This window comes from Vipera ursinii (genome assembly GCF_947247035.1).
Source record: "Vipera ursinii genome assembly, chromosome: 3".
Lineage (NCBI taxonomy): Eukaryota > Metazoa > Chordata > Lepidosauria > Squamata > Viperidae > Vipera > Vipera ursinii.
The window spans coordinates 43692718-43711328 of record NC_139516.1 but is presented as its reverse complement, the minus strand read 5'-3'; the positions used below and the strand labels follow the sequence as shown (position 1 = coordinate 43711328).

Sequence of the window (18611 nt, the reverse complement as noted above, 5' to 3'; positions counted from 1 at the left end):
TTCCTTAATAGACTTTAATATTTCCTGCACAAACTGTACAAAATATTTATTTTCATAAATAAATAAACATACAAATTCCACACAGTTTTTTAATGCGGGGAGGACATAGCACAAGATACCATTTAATCACTGGCCAAAAGTTGATTCAGAAAATTCCCTTTAAATAAAGCTGCGTAGCAAAGATAAAGATGAATACCATTAACAAAGGAGACATAATTAACATCCAAAGCTGATGTGATGCCAAAATGACAATTCATATGAGAAGATGAAATCATGTAAACATTATGGATACATATAATGACACAAATGCGTAAGTTGCAGGTTTTGTGTGATTCCATCATCATGCCTGTGTCATTATTTGTCCATCTTGCTGCCCCACAGTTACCACCCTAATAGAATTTCAACACAACCAAAGAAAATTTGTGAATAATATGCATTAGGGACCTACCAATAATGGGCACACAATAATAATGGAAATGTGTGAATCCATTATGCAATGGATTCTCTGTTAGCACGTCTCAAGTATAAAAAGAACTTTTCTAATAATCAAATTGATTTAAACCAGGTTGATTACTGATATATATATATATATATGGATTTTGGATATGGCTCATGAATTTATCTTTTCATTCTATGTTAACCCTCCACATGTTAGCAAGAACAATTGTACCGGATTTATATTTCATAATTCCAACTGGACAGCATTGTGCCACATAATGCAATGGAACAAATTTAATTATAAGAAAGGCAAGATGGTCACAATTTGTTACAAATCCCACAACTGTTTGTCCAGCCCATTCCACTAGTTTATATCCCTGGATAAATTGTTCAAAATGCAAAAACAAAAATGGACTTATGCTGAAGTTTAAACTATAATGTGGTTGTTTTAGTATATTTTATTAACTTAGTAATGGAAATAGTTAACTCATAGTTTATAGCTATTGTTTCTATGAATCCTGCTGCTTGGGGCTTATCCAATACATTATGGTCAAACCACCAATGACTAAATGGAATTAATGAACCCAATTTATATTTTTAGGGATTGGTATGAAGATGAATTGGATGGTTTGTCAAGCACTTTTGTGTAGGCATCTCTGCCAATACCTTTTCAGCCACTCAGCTAATTCATATGTCACTTGTGTATTATTTCTATATTCTCTCTCCCTCCCAATCTTGATTTATCAAGCTAAGCCAAGCATGTGAATCTAGCCTGATTGGAAAAGACTGCGAGGAGCCTACAGCAGAGGCAAAAACTCAATTGACATATCACTTTCAGAGACCCATATTAAAAAAAGACACCATCATCCCCGATAGTAGCATGATTGACTCTAAAACTGATTATATGTATTTAGTACGGTACATGAAATTGCTTACCACTGCAGGATCTAGTGAGTACCGTATTTTGAAGCAGATGTTTTGCTGATAAAAGGTAAAAGTTTTGCTGATCTTTTGCTACATGGTATGAGGAAGAAGAAGAAATAAACCACTGGGGAATGGCCAGATTTTTGGCTTTCTAGATCTAGGATTCAAGAAGGATCCTAGGAACAACTAATGCCCCTCATTTTTGGCACAGAGGATCCAGGGCTACAGTGAGAGCTCTCATAATATAAAGACTGGTGTAACTGATTTGAAGATGACTAAAATTTTCTGGAACTATTTTCCTTGGGGGGAAAAATAGAACCTGGGCTATTTCCACATAAGCCCTTTTCTCTTTCTTTTTTTCTCCTGAATTCAGATGATTTGTCAGATTCATTATGTTTCTAAGGTGACTCTCTTTTTGTTTTTTTTATTCCAGATCTGATTTGCAGCAATAAAATGAAATTGTAGTTATCAAATTACCCTGAACCTACTGAGGCTTTGCAAGCTCTCCTGGGTCCTTTAACTAAAATTTCGTAGGGAAAAAAGACCTATGTTATTACTTTCTCTAATGGGAATTTATTACTCCCTTTTATAGCTTCTCTTAATTGGTCCAATAGTGAGTGCTCTTAGGCTACGAAGAATTAAAGAACCCCATGCAAGGTAACTAATAAACCAAGGTCATTCCTACCAAGACAGGAATGTGGGCACCTGGATGATTTTACAAGAATAAAAGTTTCAGTGAAAATGGGCATAATCTTTAATACCAATCACTAGATTCACTGCTCTGAAAAAAGTCTATTTGTGTCTACTCAGATCAGAATCAGGATAGTGACACTATGAATGAGTTTTTCATATTATTTAGACAAGATGGAATGAAATTGCTTAGAATTTTTGCCGTTGCAAAACTTCTGAAAGATGTCAGGTTAAGACAGACTGAAGTACCTCTTTTTGGAAGGCTGTAGTTTGCATGTTCTTTCTGGAAAATAATCCCATTGCTTCATGGAATCATAAGTGTGCTGAAGCACACATCTATTTGCTAATTTGTGAGTTAACATTATGGAAGGACCATTGTATAATATACAAATGCTTATTGTTTGATCACACATGGGTAACATTGATGACTAATACAACATGTGCCACTGTTTAAAGCATGAAACCATGTTAAGATCTAATATCAAATGTGGTCTCTCGACAGCCCTGTACTTATGGCATCAGAGGAAAGCATATGTTAGGACTGTAGCCCCCATCACCTGTAATCTTGCTGGACAGGAATGCTGAGTTATAATCTAACACATATGAAGAACCTCAGATTGGGTAAAGCCAAAGTAATAGCAATGTGTTCAGTTTTTTTGCTTTTTCCTCTTCAATTTACATCTTCCCCTGTTCCAGTTCTGACAGGCAGCTCTATGATCCTTTATTTCCTCCTCCAGCATTTTGCCCTTATTTTTGTTTTAACACTTTACTCCTTCCACTTAAAAGATTAAATTGCATGAGTCTGTAGTAGGAGATTTTGTGGATAAATGTCATCTTTCACAGGATTTAACAGACTGGTTTCTTTAAGCTAAGAATCTGCACTAGTGTTAAAATTGCGTAAGGCATTTAACAATTGCATGATTCATCCATTTGAATAAAAATATTTTTCCTACAGGGGTCTTTGGCTCAAATTCATCTAGCAATTTCTTAATAGGTTCTTGTGACATACTGCAATCTGGTTTACACTGTGATAATTTGCAAGACTGCAGCACACTAAAGCTAACTCACGGGCATAGGCTTCAAGGACCACATGATTGTCTCAACAATTATCTCATAGTTTGAAATGCAAAACAGGTCAGCTTAGAAATGACCAACTGAGGTTTATATCATACAGATACAATATAAAACAGTCATCTTTCTTATACTCTCTCAACCCCAAAAGGTCATCTCATCTTAGTGGTTATCTACATTACAAGAAAAGATCATCAATGGAAGCTTCTCTTGAAATACAAATTGCAGCTTTGGTGACACTATATTTTTTTGAGAATATAAAAGACAGTCCTCTTTCCCATCCCAAATTCTGTAATCCCAACGCTTCCAGCAATCCCTATTTACTTAATATTATTGTCAGATCTAATCTACCAATTGTTCTAATTACAAATATAGTCTTTTCAATCTTAAATGGTGCAACCCTTGGAAAGAGGATCCTACCTTGGAGAAAGAGATTTGATCTTGACCTTCTGGCCACATTGTTCTATACATCCTGAGCTCTTGTACTCGATATGTGTAAATCCTGGCCAGGAAAACCTGCCCTGCTTGCTGCTGACTGAATCAATGCCAGCTAAATGGCTTATTAAAAATAGTTGGGGTGTGGTGTATGAGTGTGTGTATGTGTATTTAAAAAAGGGCAGTTTGGCTTACAATACTTTTCTAGCCCAAGAAATTCCTATGCTCTATCTGGGTGGCAGAAAGAATGGATCATTACACAGTGGAAAACTCAGTTTGGCGCCTGCCTTGTGGTAAGTAAGAACACAGTTCCTTTTCTATGCAGTCCTTCCACAGAAATTTAAATGACCATACATCTCTTTAGCCAAAATAGCAGCCTACACCCAAATGTTTTTACTCTCAGCCTTCTTTTCAGGATTGCACACAGTAGAAGGCACTGTAGTTTATTTGGGCCAGTTAGTCACTTAAAGGCAAGTCCCCAGAGAGGCATGTTCTTCGGCCTCCATTTATGCAAGGTTTTCTATTTACACTAACTGCAAGCTCTGTTTTGGGCAGATGTGGGGAAAAAGATCAGCTGACAACTAAGGTTTCATTTCCTTCATGTAGTGGCAGAGTTGCTGCCAGTGTAACCACAGCATCTTCTCTTAAACAAACTCCCTTCTATGTAGCTCTGCTTAGATTATTTATACCACCTAGACTTTGACCTGCAACATATCCAGAAAAATGAAGGGAGTGTATTATTCTGACATATTTTCAAAAAACATTAATATATCACATTCTTCCATTTAATTTCTGGCTCACAGCAAGTTGTGAGGACTTGTAACTCAATACAAAAGCTGACCAACAACATTTCGATACAGAAAGTAACTAAGAAGTGAGGTTCATTGCATTTCTGAGCTGTCTTTGGTCCCTTCTGCACTATGTCATCTTCCACCTGCACAACTTAAGGAAGTGATCATAGTAGCACCCTGTTAGAATGGCTCTTGTAAGCCTGATCCAAAGGATTGGGCACATATTTTTACTGAAGGTATTGGGTAAAAACAGGCAGCCCAATACCACACTTTTTGTTAAGACACCCTGAGATCAACCCAGTTATTTTCCTTCAGTCAAATATTTTGTACATCTCATTAAACAACCAGAGAAGTAGAAAGAGGCTATATTTGCACTCCTGACTCTTCTCTATTATGTCTTTAATGCACATTAATTTTCCCTCTACTTTTCTCCTTCTACAGTGAATACACGGCCATATCACTTTTGTCAAAAATAACTTTGGTTGCAAAGTAAATGGCTACCAATCCAAAGCCAGTAGCAGACGCCATATAAGTGGTGACTGACTGTGTGAACTGAACCAGTGAACCCATAAGAAGGGATGGGATAACCTGGGAAAGAAGAAAAGCACTGTCCAAGATGGCCAGGTCTGAACAGATGCCTCGGCTTGCAGCTGCAGTGTCTGAATCTCCCACCATCATCATGAGCGAAACCTCACATGGTGAGCTGACACAGAGTGAAGAGCCAGCAGCAGGGGGGGAGTACAGGCTACCCCCATGTCCATTCTGGTAGCTCAGTTTCTGAGTAGAAATGTGGCTTTTGATGAAACCCAGCTTCTTTTCTGATTGAGCTGCATTCTCTTTATTTTTATACTTAGGCAAATATATCTGAAAGCACAAGAAAATAAAAGATGATACGATGTTGGAAGACAATTCACCAAAAACATAGGAATTACAGAATACAATATGAAATATATGATTAGCTGGGGCAGAGAAAAGTGAGGGTGAAAGCTTTAAAATATAGATCAACAGAAGAAACAAAGATAGCTGTTTTCTAGAAATTAAAGATGTCATTCAAGCTATTTCACATGAATTGAGGGATTCATTTAAATAAGACCTCAAAGCAGCTTGGTATTATTTACTATTTAGCTACCACTTCAGTTGGTTTATTTACCATTTAAGTTTATATAATCTCAACCTGGTCAAAGTGCTTTAGCCAACACAGAACAGTCAGGAATTGATTCCAGAAAGATGAAAGTCCTATAAGGACAGTACGATTCAAGGGCATGCATGAAATGCAACCGACTTACACGGCTTCTGCACTGGAAGCTTCAGACAGAGTTAGTCTTGCTGGCTCTCACAACACTGGAATGGCAGCTGTTATGAAGAAATCACTTCAGAAGAAATAAGCAAAAAGATAGAGGAAGCAGACATAAAGGATTGACAAAAGGCAAAGAAAAAAAGAGGAGGCTTAGGTATCACCCTACAAACATCTACAAAGAAGATACAGTAGTCACTTGGTAGTTGTGCAGTTAGATAACAGGGAACAGCTGCTTTGGACATATCCTCATTGGGTTGCAAAACTGGCAAAACCAAGTAACATGGCGGCACTTTTGAATATTTTAACAATAGAAGTTATGTATTTAAGGGTTTGATCAGGGCAACCATACTGCCAGTTCTCTGAAGATTTAAGTAAACACTTTAGATAAGGATCAACTGAATATGCCTGTTTGTTACTTCCATATGATTGACTTATTGCTTTAAAAATCTAGATCTCCAGGCCATAGAAATCCTGGTCAAGGAAATCCAGGAATCCCACCCAATACATAAATGCACTGGCTAGCATGAAGTTATGCTGCATGACTATTGTCAAGGCTAGTGGTGGTAAAGCCCTTACAACTTGGGAATTTGCATCAAGTGTCCCAGGCTTATATTACGGTACTGATAGTTATATATCTAAAAAAGCAATTACTGGAATTTTAAACTACAGAACCTCTGGAAAATCTGGGAGTTTGTAATATCAGAATTTCTGATGGTAATTTTCTCTTAGTTTAGTTGAAATTATTCACCTTTTCCTAATTGTTTTGCTCCACAATGTAGGTTTTAAGATATGTGTCTAAGATACCAAGTCTATGAATAACTATTCCTTATTAAAATGTCTATATATGTGGAAAATAGGTGACCAAGTCAAGATACTGCAGTACTTTATATAGTCAATAGCTTTACATAACAACGGGCAAGAATCAATAAAGCAGGAATCAATTGAGGTACTGCTGACTGAATCTTTAATACACTAAGCAAATTTAGTCTTAGGCTGCCTTCAGCTGGATGGCTGGGAATATTAGCAATCAAATTATTATGCAACCATTCCGCCTTTTCCTTAACAGAATGATAGGTGAATCACATCTGGAAGATGACATATGAATTCATCTGAAAAATTATCTAAGAATTCTCTGGAACCATTTGTCAAATAAAGCAGAACTCCGAGGCTTCCAAATTCCTCAAAGAACCTGCTCATTCTAAAGTTGACACCATTCTTATGTGCACTGAATATAGTCATTGGGGATAAAAAAATACATGTGCTACTTCTGATATGTGCTAGTTTCTGTTTTCATACAAGAGAGCTATGGGGAAAAAGGTGCACATGTGCCAAACATCATATTAAAATTATATCCATTTGTTTCATGCTCAGAGCCATTTCAGGATGTTTCTCCTACCTGTTTTTCATGATGATAAAGTGATGCAAGTGTGTATGGAAGGATCTGAAGCACTGAGAAAGGGAAGCCAGTCAAGGCAGCAGAAACAGTGACAATGACCACACTTTGAGAGAAGCACATGATGAAGGCTGTCAATGGAAATAAGGCCACGCTGGCTAAGTAGACCATTCGTGTCCCAAAGTGTTTCACCATCCAATCCATGATTGTAGAGAAGAAAATAGAGATGATACACTGGAGAAAGAGGCCCAGGCTACCCATCCGAATTCCTGAGAAGAAAGATATATACAGCGTAATAGAGAAGATGGGAAGGTTAGCTATAGAAAAGTCAAATTTCATAAAACCAACTATCATTAGTCATCTGGACCTGTGGTAATTAAGTTTATGAAATTTAAAAATGAATAGGAGGAAAGCATTAAAAGTATTAATATTTGATATTTCAGAACTCAAATCTGTCCTCAGATGTCTTGCACAGAGTAACATAATACTCAAATACAGCTCAGCCTTAAACATTTTCAGAACTTTGCCTAGCTGTTAATTTGAGCAGTTAACTGTGGCCAAGATGTTAACTTATACCTGAAAATGACAAATATTGCTCACATTTCATTTATATTGAAACTGATGTTTAAATCAGTGCCACACTTCAGTTTCTTGTGAACTTTTCTTCATGCATCTCTAAAAGATAATTATTACATGGGTCACAGATCCAAGATGAGGCAATTACTGAACACATTGTGTACACTTCATTAATAAATGTTAAACATTAGTTACACTGAAACAGGGTCACTCAGACCTTGGAACAATATGCTATATTGGAACAAAAGGCAAGCTGGAGATCAAATGCCTTTAAGAGGAGACACTCAAGAAAAGCTACCGTCTGGGTAGCTTTTCATGTTAAGAAAGAAATGAGAGAACAAGTCAAGTACAGATTTTATCCTTTTGCAACTGCACATTTGATTTAGTGCAGGACAAATATATAAGAGAATATTTTACAAGCTTAATTAACAAAAGTATTTTGCTCACAGGCCATCATACATTAATCAATGAATCAGAAAAATCAGATAGTAATTACTTTAGCAATGAGGGGATGCATTTTCATAAAAGAATAAAGTATAGGTCAGTGAAGGTGAACCTTTTAGAGACCGAGTGCCCAAACTTCGTTGGGTGCTGGGTGGGCCCATTGGGTGGGCATGGCCCATTGGGTGGGCATGGCTGCGATGGTAACGGCAGACTGGGTGGGACTAAAAAGTTCAATCAATCAATTCCAACTTCGCAAGATCTTTTTTTTTCCCCGTGAGAAGTTGAAATTGATTGATTGATTGATTGAACCTCTTTTTTTTGCATACAGCAGTGGAGGCCTAAAGCGAAAAGGTTTTATAAAACCCAGCTGAAGGCCTAGGACTGGGGCGACGGTGTGCATGCCTACAGAGAGGGTTCTGAGTGCCACCTGTGGCACACGTGCCATAGGTTCTCCACCATGGATATAGGTTAATGTTATGTGCATGAATAGTAATGAGTTTCTTGCTGTTTCTCAAAGAAGTCCAGGTTCAAGGAGAAGGAAAAATTTATAACAGAGGGCAAAGGCAGATTTAAATAAGTCTGCTCTAATTGCATCAATTATCAAACATTCTTAATGAAAATTAATTTTCTAATTACATAATTTTTAAAATGTTCAGTTCTGAAATCTGCTTTAAAGGCATAAGCAAAAGAACTCTCGCACACTTCATACCTTCATCATAGTTTCTCCTGGCCTCCGTCCCAGGTTCAGCCCTGGGAATGCCTTGATATAATCCTTCCCCAACAAAGTCTGTGTAGAACAACATGAACGTCATGAGGGCCATCCAGCTGCAGAATTCTGCCACAAAAAGTTTTCGGAGTACCTTGGGAATACGACAGCACACTCCGTGTAGGCGTGGGGCCAAGGCACAAAGATTCCTAAAGGCCTGAACCAGATGTCTGGTCCTCAAAAAGTTATTTGGAAGCCAGAAAGAACAGCAGGCAAATGATGGGGACTTGGAAGAAGACTTTCCTGTAGGGCCTGAGCTGAGCTCTACTTGAGCTGACACCTCCTCTGTCACGAACGCAGTTGCTAAGACACAGCCAAGGAAGATGATGGTGAGGAGGCTGAAGAGGCATTCCTCCTGACCCCCTAAGTAAGGAGCAAGGAAGCTACTGTCCCAGTCAATTGCTGGGAGCAAGTATCCAACACAGCCTCCCAGGCTAACCATGAAAGAGTAAACAGAGAAGGCCTGTCGGCAGCTGTCAGGCTCTTGGAACAAGTCAGACAGAAGAGCTTCCAAGGGGGTAAAGCAGACCTGGCCACAGAAGTCAAGGAGGCCAACCCCTAGGATAAGGAAAGCCAGCTCCAGTGCACGGGCATCCAAGGCAACAAGTCTGGCCAGATGGTGAGCATGTGGAATGATGAGAAGGCTCAGGAAAACCCCTAGGCATAGCACCCAGATGAAAGGTCTTCGTCGACCATAGCTACTATGCCAATGGTCACTGGCAGAACCAAGCAGTGGTACAAACACCAGACCTAGAACTGGCCCAATTCCTGGAAAATAAAAAGGGGTGAGAAATTTGATGGGAAGCGATTAAATTGGGCAGTAGTTGGAAACAAATTATCACAAAATAAAAGGTACAATGTCAGATAATCTACCTCCAGGTCTCCAAAACCAGCAATGAAAGCCAGACTTTCTAAGGAGAAATGAACAACTGTTAGGGGTTCTTTGAGTAACCCCTCACCCATTTTCTAAAATGGAGTGTGTGTGTGTGTGCCCATGTGACTTCAACAGATTAGAACAAGGGTAGCAACTGTAGTCACATTCAAAGGTAAGGAAAGACATGATAGAATTGTAGGAAAGTCATCCTGTGTGACAGGGAGAATAATCTTGAAATATCTTTTAAAATGCAGAGCTTCCCATCCCCGAGCCCTTTTTTAAAAAATAAATAAATACATGTTTGATTTTCAGCCAAATCCACTGAAAAACTATGCTGCCAAAATTTGGTAATGCTAACATAATGACAATGTAGAGGCAGATATGGTTTGCAAGCTTTAGGTTGCCCATATCTGGAGTAGATTGTGGCTAGTATCATGTTATTTAGTATATGATAGCAATTACATATTCCTTTTTATGTTCTATTCCATAAAGCGCCACTTCATTTTACATAGACACATGCACAAAACTATTATTTGCAGTCTGAATATTATTTAGTTGGCAGCCTGAAGCCTTAAGACCTTCATTGATGGACAGATAAACATACACACCTACATATTCACACACTAAACTCAAAATCTATCAAATCTAGCATGAAGAATCTCCCAGCAAAGAAGAAAATAAGCCACCTACCCAGAACCATTGTCATAAACTTCTCTTCCACTCCTACTTCCAACAAGAGGGGTGGCACATATGTGACACCTGCAGCGAGACAGACCTCCAAGCCAAAAGTTAAGGAGTTGATCAGCAAAAGCTGGACTGTGCGATTCTTAGCCAGGCCACCCATGCACCTCATCATCCCAGAGTTGCCTCAGCCCACAGCATGCTCCTTAGGGAGATTCAGAGCAGGAATTCAGAGTTCTGAGTTTTCTTTTGTAGCTGAATGGCAGTAAATCGGTAGCCATGTTATATCCACCAGTGAAGATCTGTTTGTTGCCCACTGATCAAAATGAAGCTTGGGTCCAAGCTCAGGCAAGATGAGTAGTCTTAACTGTTTATCATGCTTCACTTTCCTATGAAAATATGAAAATTAAAAATAATACATATCAGCATTGAATTTTCTTAAGTTGAGGCAGTTTCTAATAGCAATGAAATCCACATAGCAGCCTCCCCTACCACTCAATACCCTGCAAATGAAATGTTCCCCATGTTTTGCAGCGAACACACAGGGCAGCTACTTCTTAAATACCAACCCTCCCCATGATGTAACTTAAAATGGCAGGTTTATCATTCATAAGTGAATAACAATTGTATTGTGTCTAACTTAGGACTGAAGAAATTAAGGTTCCATGACTCCACACTGTCCTTGCACCTGTTTTTCTCCGCCCAAAATTGCCCCAAATACCACACCACCACCACTTGGCAACAGGAAATATAAATTCAATTGGTGATTCTGTGGGTGAATCAATCCAACTTTCCCCTCAGGATCATTGTTGTGGGGAAAAATAAGTGGTATTATATATGCCATCTTGAGCTCCTGTGCAACAGGTAGGATAGAAATCTAAATAATAATAGAAGGCTTAGTGAAAGCATCCATATAAATGCTACTTACCCAGATTTTGCATAACCCTTCCTAAAATAATTGTGGAATGCAGTCCATGATCACCAAATGATTGCTCAGCCCTGGACTAAATGCTGGTTCTTTCCTTTTGTTTAGCTATGCAAATAAAGCAGTTTAAACTAGCTACTGATTTCTCCAAACAAGTTTCAGGACTGTACTTTGAGAGGATGTTAAGAATTGCAATTCAAACACTTAAGCTCGAACAGCTTCATAGAACTAAATTTTCAAGACTCCTTAATGGTGCTTACAAGTCCTTTCTTAACATGCCTATTTATCTATTATTCCAAAAGCTGCAAATTTTATCATATGGTACGTTAAAGTTGCACTTCATTAAATGAACAGGAAACAAAATGACAAATGGGATTCAGTGGAAATAAGCGCTGAAATGAAACTTTCAGTGAAGGAGAGATCTGAACCAGTTGTAAGTAATCAGGAAAAAGATTAGGGTTAGTGTTTGGTTGTAAAGGTAGCTACAACCAACCAACACCCCCGTCACCCCAATGTATGAAACATGGTTGTCAATATCCTATGCATTTAGACAATTGATGGTAAGGTTATACGGTAAGTGCATACTTAACTACAACTCTAGTCACAGCTCAAAAAGAATAATGTAGGACCCTGCCAGAAAGGCCAATCAGAATGACTGTATGAAGAAATGTTATAGTGTTTGGCTCTCTGAGTTTTCAACAAGAAAAGTGGAAGAGATAATAAAGATCATGAAATGTATGATGTATAAAGAAACTGGATCTTCTGATTATAGAGAAACCCGGTATAATGAAGTCAAACGGCAGGAGATTCACAGCTGATGAGAAAGCAGAGGAAGAGCTTCAGGTAGTTGCATAGTGAACCTATATAAACTTGTAACAATAGGAGATAGCTGGGGGGGGAATAAATTCTTGGAGGAAGGGTCTAGCATAGGCTTTTGGGCATAATGACAACACATCACCTCCAAGCTGAAAAAGCAATATCTCACTATTAGCTGCACATCCCACTTAGGGCTTCTAATTAGCTATTCTAGGGTGTTTCATCAGACTCAGTTTTAAACTCACCTGACAATTATATTCATTGGATGTGAATCCAAGTAAAAGTACATAAACTCTGCACTCATAGGAACAACAGGAATGGGACATGTGAAAATAAGATAGATCTGAAATTTTATACTACTAAATAAATATTTTGGAGGGAAACAACCTGGCACAGTTGATTTTGTAATGCAACTGTTTAAATTACCATTTACATCTGCTAAATAGAAAATCTGGGCTAGAAACTGAAGGAAAAATACAGATCATTGAGAACAATTAAAGATATTAACAAATACACTGTATGAAGGAGGAATTTGTGTGTGTGTGTTAATGTGTTATTCAGAAAGCAAGGAATAAATTCTAAACAGCTATAGTGTGAGGATATGTGGGAATTACCTTAGGAGACAAGAGGAAGGCCTTATCTGACATAAGATAAGATGCAGCTAGGTCCACAGCAGGAATGGGGGCATGTCAAATGTCTTGAAAAAGACCCTCCCTAGTTTCTTGGATTGTAAAGGTTTGCTGGGACTTGCAGACTTGCAAGTTTCTGTTAATATAAGCTTACAATAGAGTTATTATTCTTGGGGCTGGTTCTTGTTGGGGCTGGTCCACAAGGCTGACATATAGTTAAGAATGATTAAATTGATACCCAAGTTACTATATCGATTACTTATTTGCCTTTCAATATCCCCACTATTAGATTTTTCCTCAGATAATGTATTAGCAAGGAAAGAAGGTATACAAGTCATTGAAAAATGTTATCTCTTTGAGTTGGAATTACAAGCAATATATCTTTGGTAAACCATAGTTTAACATCTTAACAAAACAGACCAGTAGATGGCTCTATTGCCTCCAAGACTGCATTACTTTTATCACAGCACTGAAAATATATTCTACCAATGTCCCTTTAACAAGATTAATATGCGATTTTCTTCACTGTGTGCAAACTGTCAGATAATAATCTTTAATACGGCTGGGGAAGATTACGTTTTCCATGATAATCAAATTCAATCCTTTATTATAGTCTCAAATCCAGTTTGTTATTATACAATTTCAAAAGTCCTGTATCTATCAGTTTTCCAGCTGAAATCTAACAATAATTGCTATTTACATTTGGGTCTCTTTTGTTTTAGCTGACTAGGTCTAACAGTTATTTGCTCATTCTGGCAGAAATTTAAAGTCGGAAACTATTTGGAGCCAAGAAATTCTAAGAGCTCTAAATGTACTTACTAAGCACGTTTTACATATGTTTATTTAAAATAGATATGAAGATGAGAGGTCTTCTTCTCTAAAATGAATTTCCCTTTTCCTTTCTTAAGAACGTATTTTTGCTGAGGCATCCAGTCATCAAAACAAGGGATTATGCAGAACTTCCTATTTTAAACAATCCTAAAATTTACAGTACAGTAAAGTCACAGTACTTTTTTCCAGGTAATATTACTTAAAAAGAGACAAATTATTAAAGTTGTTTTTTTAAAAAATCAGGATTTTGAAACAATGAATGGGAAACATTCAATCCTGGAAAACATATTTTGAAATTTTCAAATATTCACACATGCACACACTGCCTTATATGTGTGTGTGTGTGTGTGTAAGGAGTTTTCCCTATCATTGCATGCTTTCTACCTGTAACTTTAACACTTTATATAAATTCACTTATCAAGACAGGTAGATCTGCCACTATAAACAAATTATTTTCTTCTGCTATCTAGAAAATTATTTACATTTACTGTATTTTCCGGTGTATAAGATGACTTTTTAATCCATGAAAATCTTCTCAAAAGTCGGGGGTCGTCTTATACGCCCAGTCGTCTTATACGCCGGAAAATACGGTAAGTAATTCACACAAATTCCATGCTTTTGTAATATCTGAGATTCTTGTAAATACAAAAGCTAACTCAGGGAAGGCCATTTATCTTTCACTTAACTCCCTGAAATTTATGAAACTTAAAAGAAAGCTTGATCAGTCTTTCCAAAAAAGCAATTATGGTGTTTAAGGAGGGGCTACTCTGCTCAAGAGTTGAGAAGTTCACGGGGCCATCGTCTTCATTTTCTACATCTTTCCTCCCTCAAACAATTCAACCCAAACCCACCATATCGATTTTAACAAGTATGTACACTGCATTGCATCAGCAGGAACAAGCCATAAAAGATACAAAGAGAAAGGTGTGTAAACTATGTACCATATAGTATAGCCAAAGGAAATTAGCATGTGCCAGTTTGAGGATAGAGATCACATAAAATGCCCCTTTTCTCTTCATATTACCCACCACCAGGGCTTTTTTTCTCATAGAACGCTCAGAACGGAGTTCCGGCACCTTTTTTGGATGGAACCTTGTAGGGTAGGCAAGGCGGGTTGTATGACGTGTGAATTCCGGCACCTTTTTCTTTTACAAAAAAAAGCACTGCCCACCACAGATCCCATGGTTAGTTTTATATCGAGAATGGAAAGATATTCATATTGCTGCCTTCTAAGGGGAAAAGGGAAATATAAAAAAGTGAGTAGATACTGATCAAACATTTCCAGATGAACAAGTTTTCCCTAGCTTTAAATATAGGCTTCTTAGATTAATAAAATAATAATAATTCTGAGTTTTCTGAAAGACACACATTTGGCAAATTAGAAAACAGTTATGTTGGGGAAACTAAAGTCAACTACATGCTACTTTTTATGTTTTTTCTGAACAACAGTTACTCTTCAATTTCAAAACTGATACGTGGAAAACGTGTATTTTATCAGTATAACCTAAATAATTGAACAGAACTTTGCTTCGCAAAGCAAAGAACGGTACAAACAACCACAATGTGTTTTAAAGTCATTTCCAGGAGAATCATATAGGACTGATGAACCTTTTCGGATGAGAAGTAAAACGTCTTCAAAGAAAAACAAGAAAGTCCAATCGCCTCTTGAAAAAGCACCTTTGGGACAACCATGTCCTGGATAACTAAGAATCTCCATAGATATCAACTGTTATGAAGATTATGCATAAAAGTAAGGCGTTTGTGTGTCATGCTTCTAGATGTTTGCTTTTTCATTACTTTTAATCTATTATCTTGATGACAGAGATATTTAAATATCTTGTTTGAGCTTTGGTTACTATTCATCCATATAGAAGAGTGAATTGGAAACATATTTACTGTACGCATTAATTTCTGCATTGAGAATAACTATAAAATTGCTATTCAACTGCTAGAAGAATTCTTATTTAGCCACTAGGCTAATGAAAAGCTAATAGACCATTTAAAAACTGGTTTTTAAATAGACCATTTATAAAGCTGCCCTAAAGTCATAAAACTCAAATAAGGGCTCTTAAGGCATTTTGGAAGTAATGTTGAATCCCATTTATTTAGACAGAGTTGTAGCACAGCATCAGTTAGCAGAATTAGATGCCGCAACGCTAAGAATCTTCTATACTATGTGGGGCAAAATTAGATTAACTTCTTGGCCTCTAGAAATGGCAATTTTGTAATGTTTACAAATGTAATACATATTTAGCTTTCATGCTAGACATTAAGCGAATCAAAACCTTGTATTCTTCTTTCACTTCTGTGCAAACCTAAATTCATGCCCTATATTAACACATTTCAGAAGCAAGGAGCTGTTCAGCAAAACCTAAAGCAATTCCCAACTAGTCTCTTCCTTTCCCTTCTCTTCTGTGGTAGTTGATGAAAGGCATTATTTCCTGTAAGTTTCTATAATTGCAGCTTTCATTCAGTAACCTGGAAGGATGAGAAAGAAAACAGAACTATTCTGGGAAGCAAAGAGGAGAAAACAGTGTAAATTTAAACTATCCTTCACCAAAACATCTGCAGAGTCTCTACTTATTCCAAATGCTAAGATCAACTCACCTGGTTATTTGCTAAAGCTGGAAACCAACAGGCTAAGAAGTTCAAGTACGCTGCTTTCATATCCCTTCCCTCTGAAAGACAAAGCTTTTTCAGCAGAGTAAGCTTGGACCGGCATTGGGAGGGCACCAAGGAGAGGTGGGGCCAAGATCCACCCCTTGACTGTCATAGCTGATTGGTTTCAGAGCCCTCCCTGCAGCTTTTTACCTTTCCCTTTTTCCCTCCCCCCTCTCCCAAGTATTTGTACTGCAAAACTATTGTATATTTTACAGTGAGTTGAGAGTTCCAGTTACAATACACAACCTTCTTTTTGTCTGGGGAAAAGACAAAAAAAAAGAGTCACAAAGTGGCAAATACACAATCATTGACAATTCAGGTTGTCAATTTCTAGGATGACATGACTGTTGAATTATTATCAGTAGGATAACTGGTAGACTCCCATTTCTGCCTTTTGCAGAAAGCAGTACTTCTGCTCCAAGACATCATGTTGGTAATGGAGGTCCTAAAAGGGTACAAAAGCAGGGGGGGGCGGGGAGAGGAGAGAGACGAGATGGCTGGGAACAGCTGGGAACCCTGCCCTGAAACCATTCTCAAAAGTGATTATGCAGCTGAATAGGGCTGCCTCCACAACAGGAGAGTCTGTACTCTACTGGGCCTCTTGGAAGGGATGCAGTAGCGTCCACAAAAAGTTGGCATGGAATAAAAGCTATTGTTGGAAGGGAACTCTATTTTCTTTGCAAGCTGCTCTTCAGAACTATGTCATTCTACAGTGCTCACCAACTTGAAGCTGCACATTCCCTATGACAAGTAGAAAGCTGTCAACTTGTATTTCCTCCATTTCCATATTGGGAAATCCAGGTGCTATATTTGACATTTGACATGTGATCTGAATCCATTAAGACAACAGTAGAAATGAAGAATCATCAAAGGAGAAACTCAGGTTATATAGACCAAGAAACAACTGAGTTGTTCTGGGTGCATCTCCTGTTACTGTAGCTTCAATAAATCTGGGCACTAAGAGAGAGAATAAGGGGAGCACAGCTTTAGGATTTTCTCCAAAATAGTGGTGAAAGTTAGGAAAACATCAAATGTCATTTCTGATCTAATAAATGAATGATGTGATAATGCAGCCTTCAAATTGTTATTGTTTGTGATGTAGTAATTCAAATGAAATCAGCAAATATGGGACATTATCAAGCAGAAGCTTATTATGGCTTGCTTTTTTATAAGGGTCCTCCTGTATACTAGCAGTTTAAAAGGCAAAACTTCTTTGCAGTATAGTTTGTATTTCTAATTAAAATTTGAAAGCGGCATTTCAACTTGATGGAGATTTTTCATTCGTGATCAACATGTTTTAACTGAATCTAAAAAGCCAGAGCGTATAACTTGAAGGCAATTACGCATAGAGTTGCAAACATGCTGGTCCTAATCAATAGGCACTGCACTATAGTGTGCTCTTCAATGGATTCACACATAAGCACACATATGCAAACACCCAAACACCTACACTTCAAAATTTATTCCTGAATCACTGAATGTCATTTTATATTTACCACCATGAACAGATACTATAGACACAGCATTTATTCTATTCAGATGAACGGAGTGTACATTGTTTATATCTCAGTCATGGAGGAAATGTGGATCAAGTAGAAAGAAGAGGGGGAAGTTATCACTCATAATTCAAAGCTTACACTTTTGCAGGTACCTTTTTGGCTACTAATAACAGTCTCAACAGAGAGCAGGCAGGCATTATAAGCCACTAATCTCTCCCACAACACACTTGCCAAGAGACTAGGTCTGCCAGGCATAAAGCCAAATTAGATGCTAAAGTGGAAGTGTCCAGGACAGATAACTGCAGTTGCAACCCACCATGCTGAAAATAAAACTGTGGTCATGATGAGAGTCTAATACAACTGCTTTGTTTATTATACCTTGACATTCCAGACACCAGTGTTCATATCTTACTAAAATGAAAATGATTTGGCTATTTTGACTATGAACAGTATTTTTTGTCTATTTATATTTTATTCAAAAGAAGTTTAAATATGAAACTTCAAAAAAAATTATTATTATTTTAAAAAGCAAACAACCCCCGCCGAAACAAGACACTAACCTAACACATATAAACCTATTATCCCACACCAGTTGAATGCTGATTAATATATTACAACAATATTAGTTTCCCACCCCTTGCAAAATAGGCCCCCAAAATTTCAAACTACTAATTCAATTTGCAATTAATATGTCATCTATATACTATATTAATGACAAAATAGTTAATTGAAAATACAATAATAATAAAAAGACAAGATTAAAATTTCAAAACCCTCCGTTAACAAGCTGTTACTGTAATCAACATAAAAAATTTACCATAGCTTCTTATTTATCCCAATTCATTATTAAGAGTTAACTTTAATTTTTCC

General features: G+C 37.4%; 1 protein-coding gene across 3 annotated transcripts in view; it reads right to left on the bottom strand.

Annotated features, from left to right (window-relative positions):
• The window catches only part of SLC45A3 (solute carrier family 45 member 3), a 31347-nt gene continuing 12736 nt past the window's right edge, over window positions 1–18611 (bottom strand). For 2 of the 3 annotated variants that reach the window (XM_083359741.1, XM_083359740.1), the window contains exons 2-7: window positions 16963–17199; window positions 16189–16259; window positions 10390–10769; window positions 8769–9593; window positions 7043–7308; window positions 1–5213 (exon numbers count right to left, since the gene is read on the bottom strand). In XM_083359741.1, coding sequence (XP_083215867.1) covers window positions 4785–5213; window positions 7043–7308; window positions 8769–9593; window positions 10390–10555 — 1686 coding nt within the window. In that variant the 5' untranslated portion in view covers window positions 10556–10769; window positions 16189–16259; window positions 16963–17199 and the 3' untranslated portion in view covers window positions 1–4784. The remainder of the gene's footprint in view (window positions 5214–7042; window positions 7309–8768; window positions 9594–10389; window positions 10770–16188; window positions 16260–16962; window positions 17200–18611) is intronic. The other variant, XM_083359739.1, reaches the window with a different exon arrangement.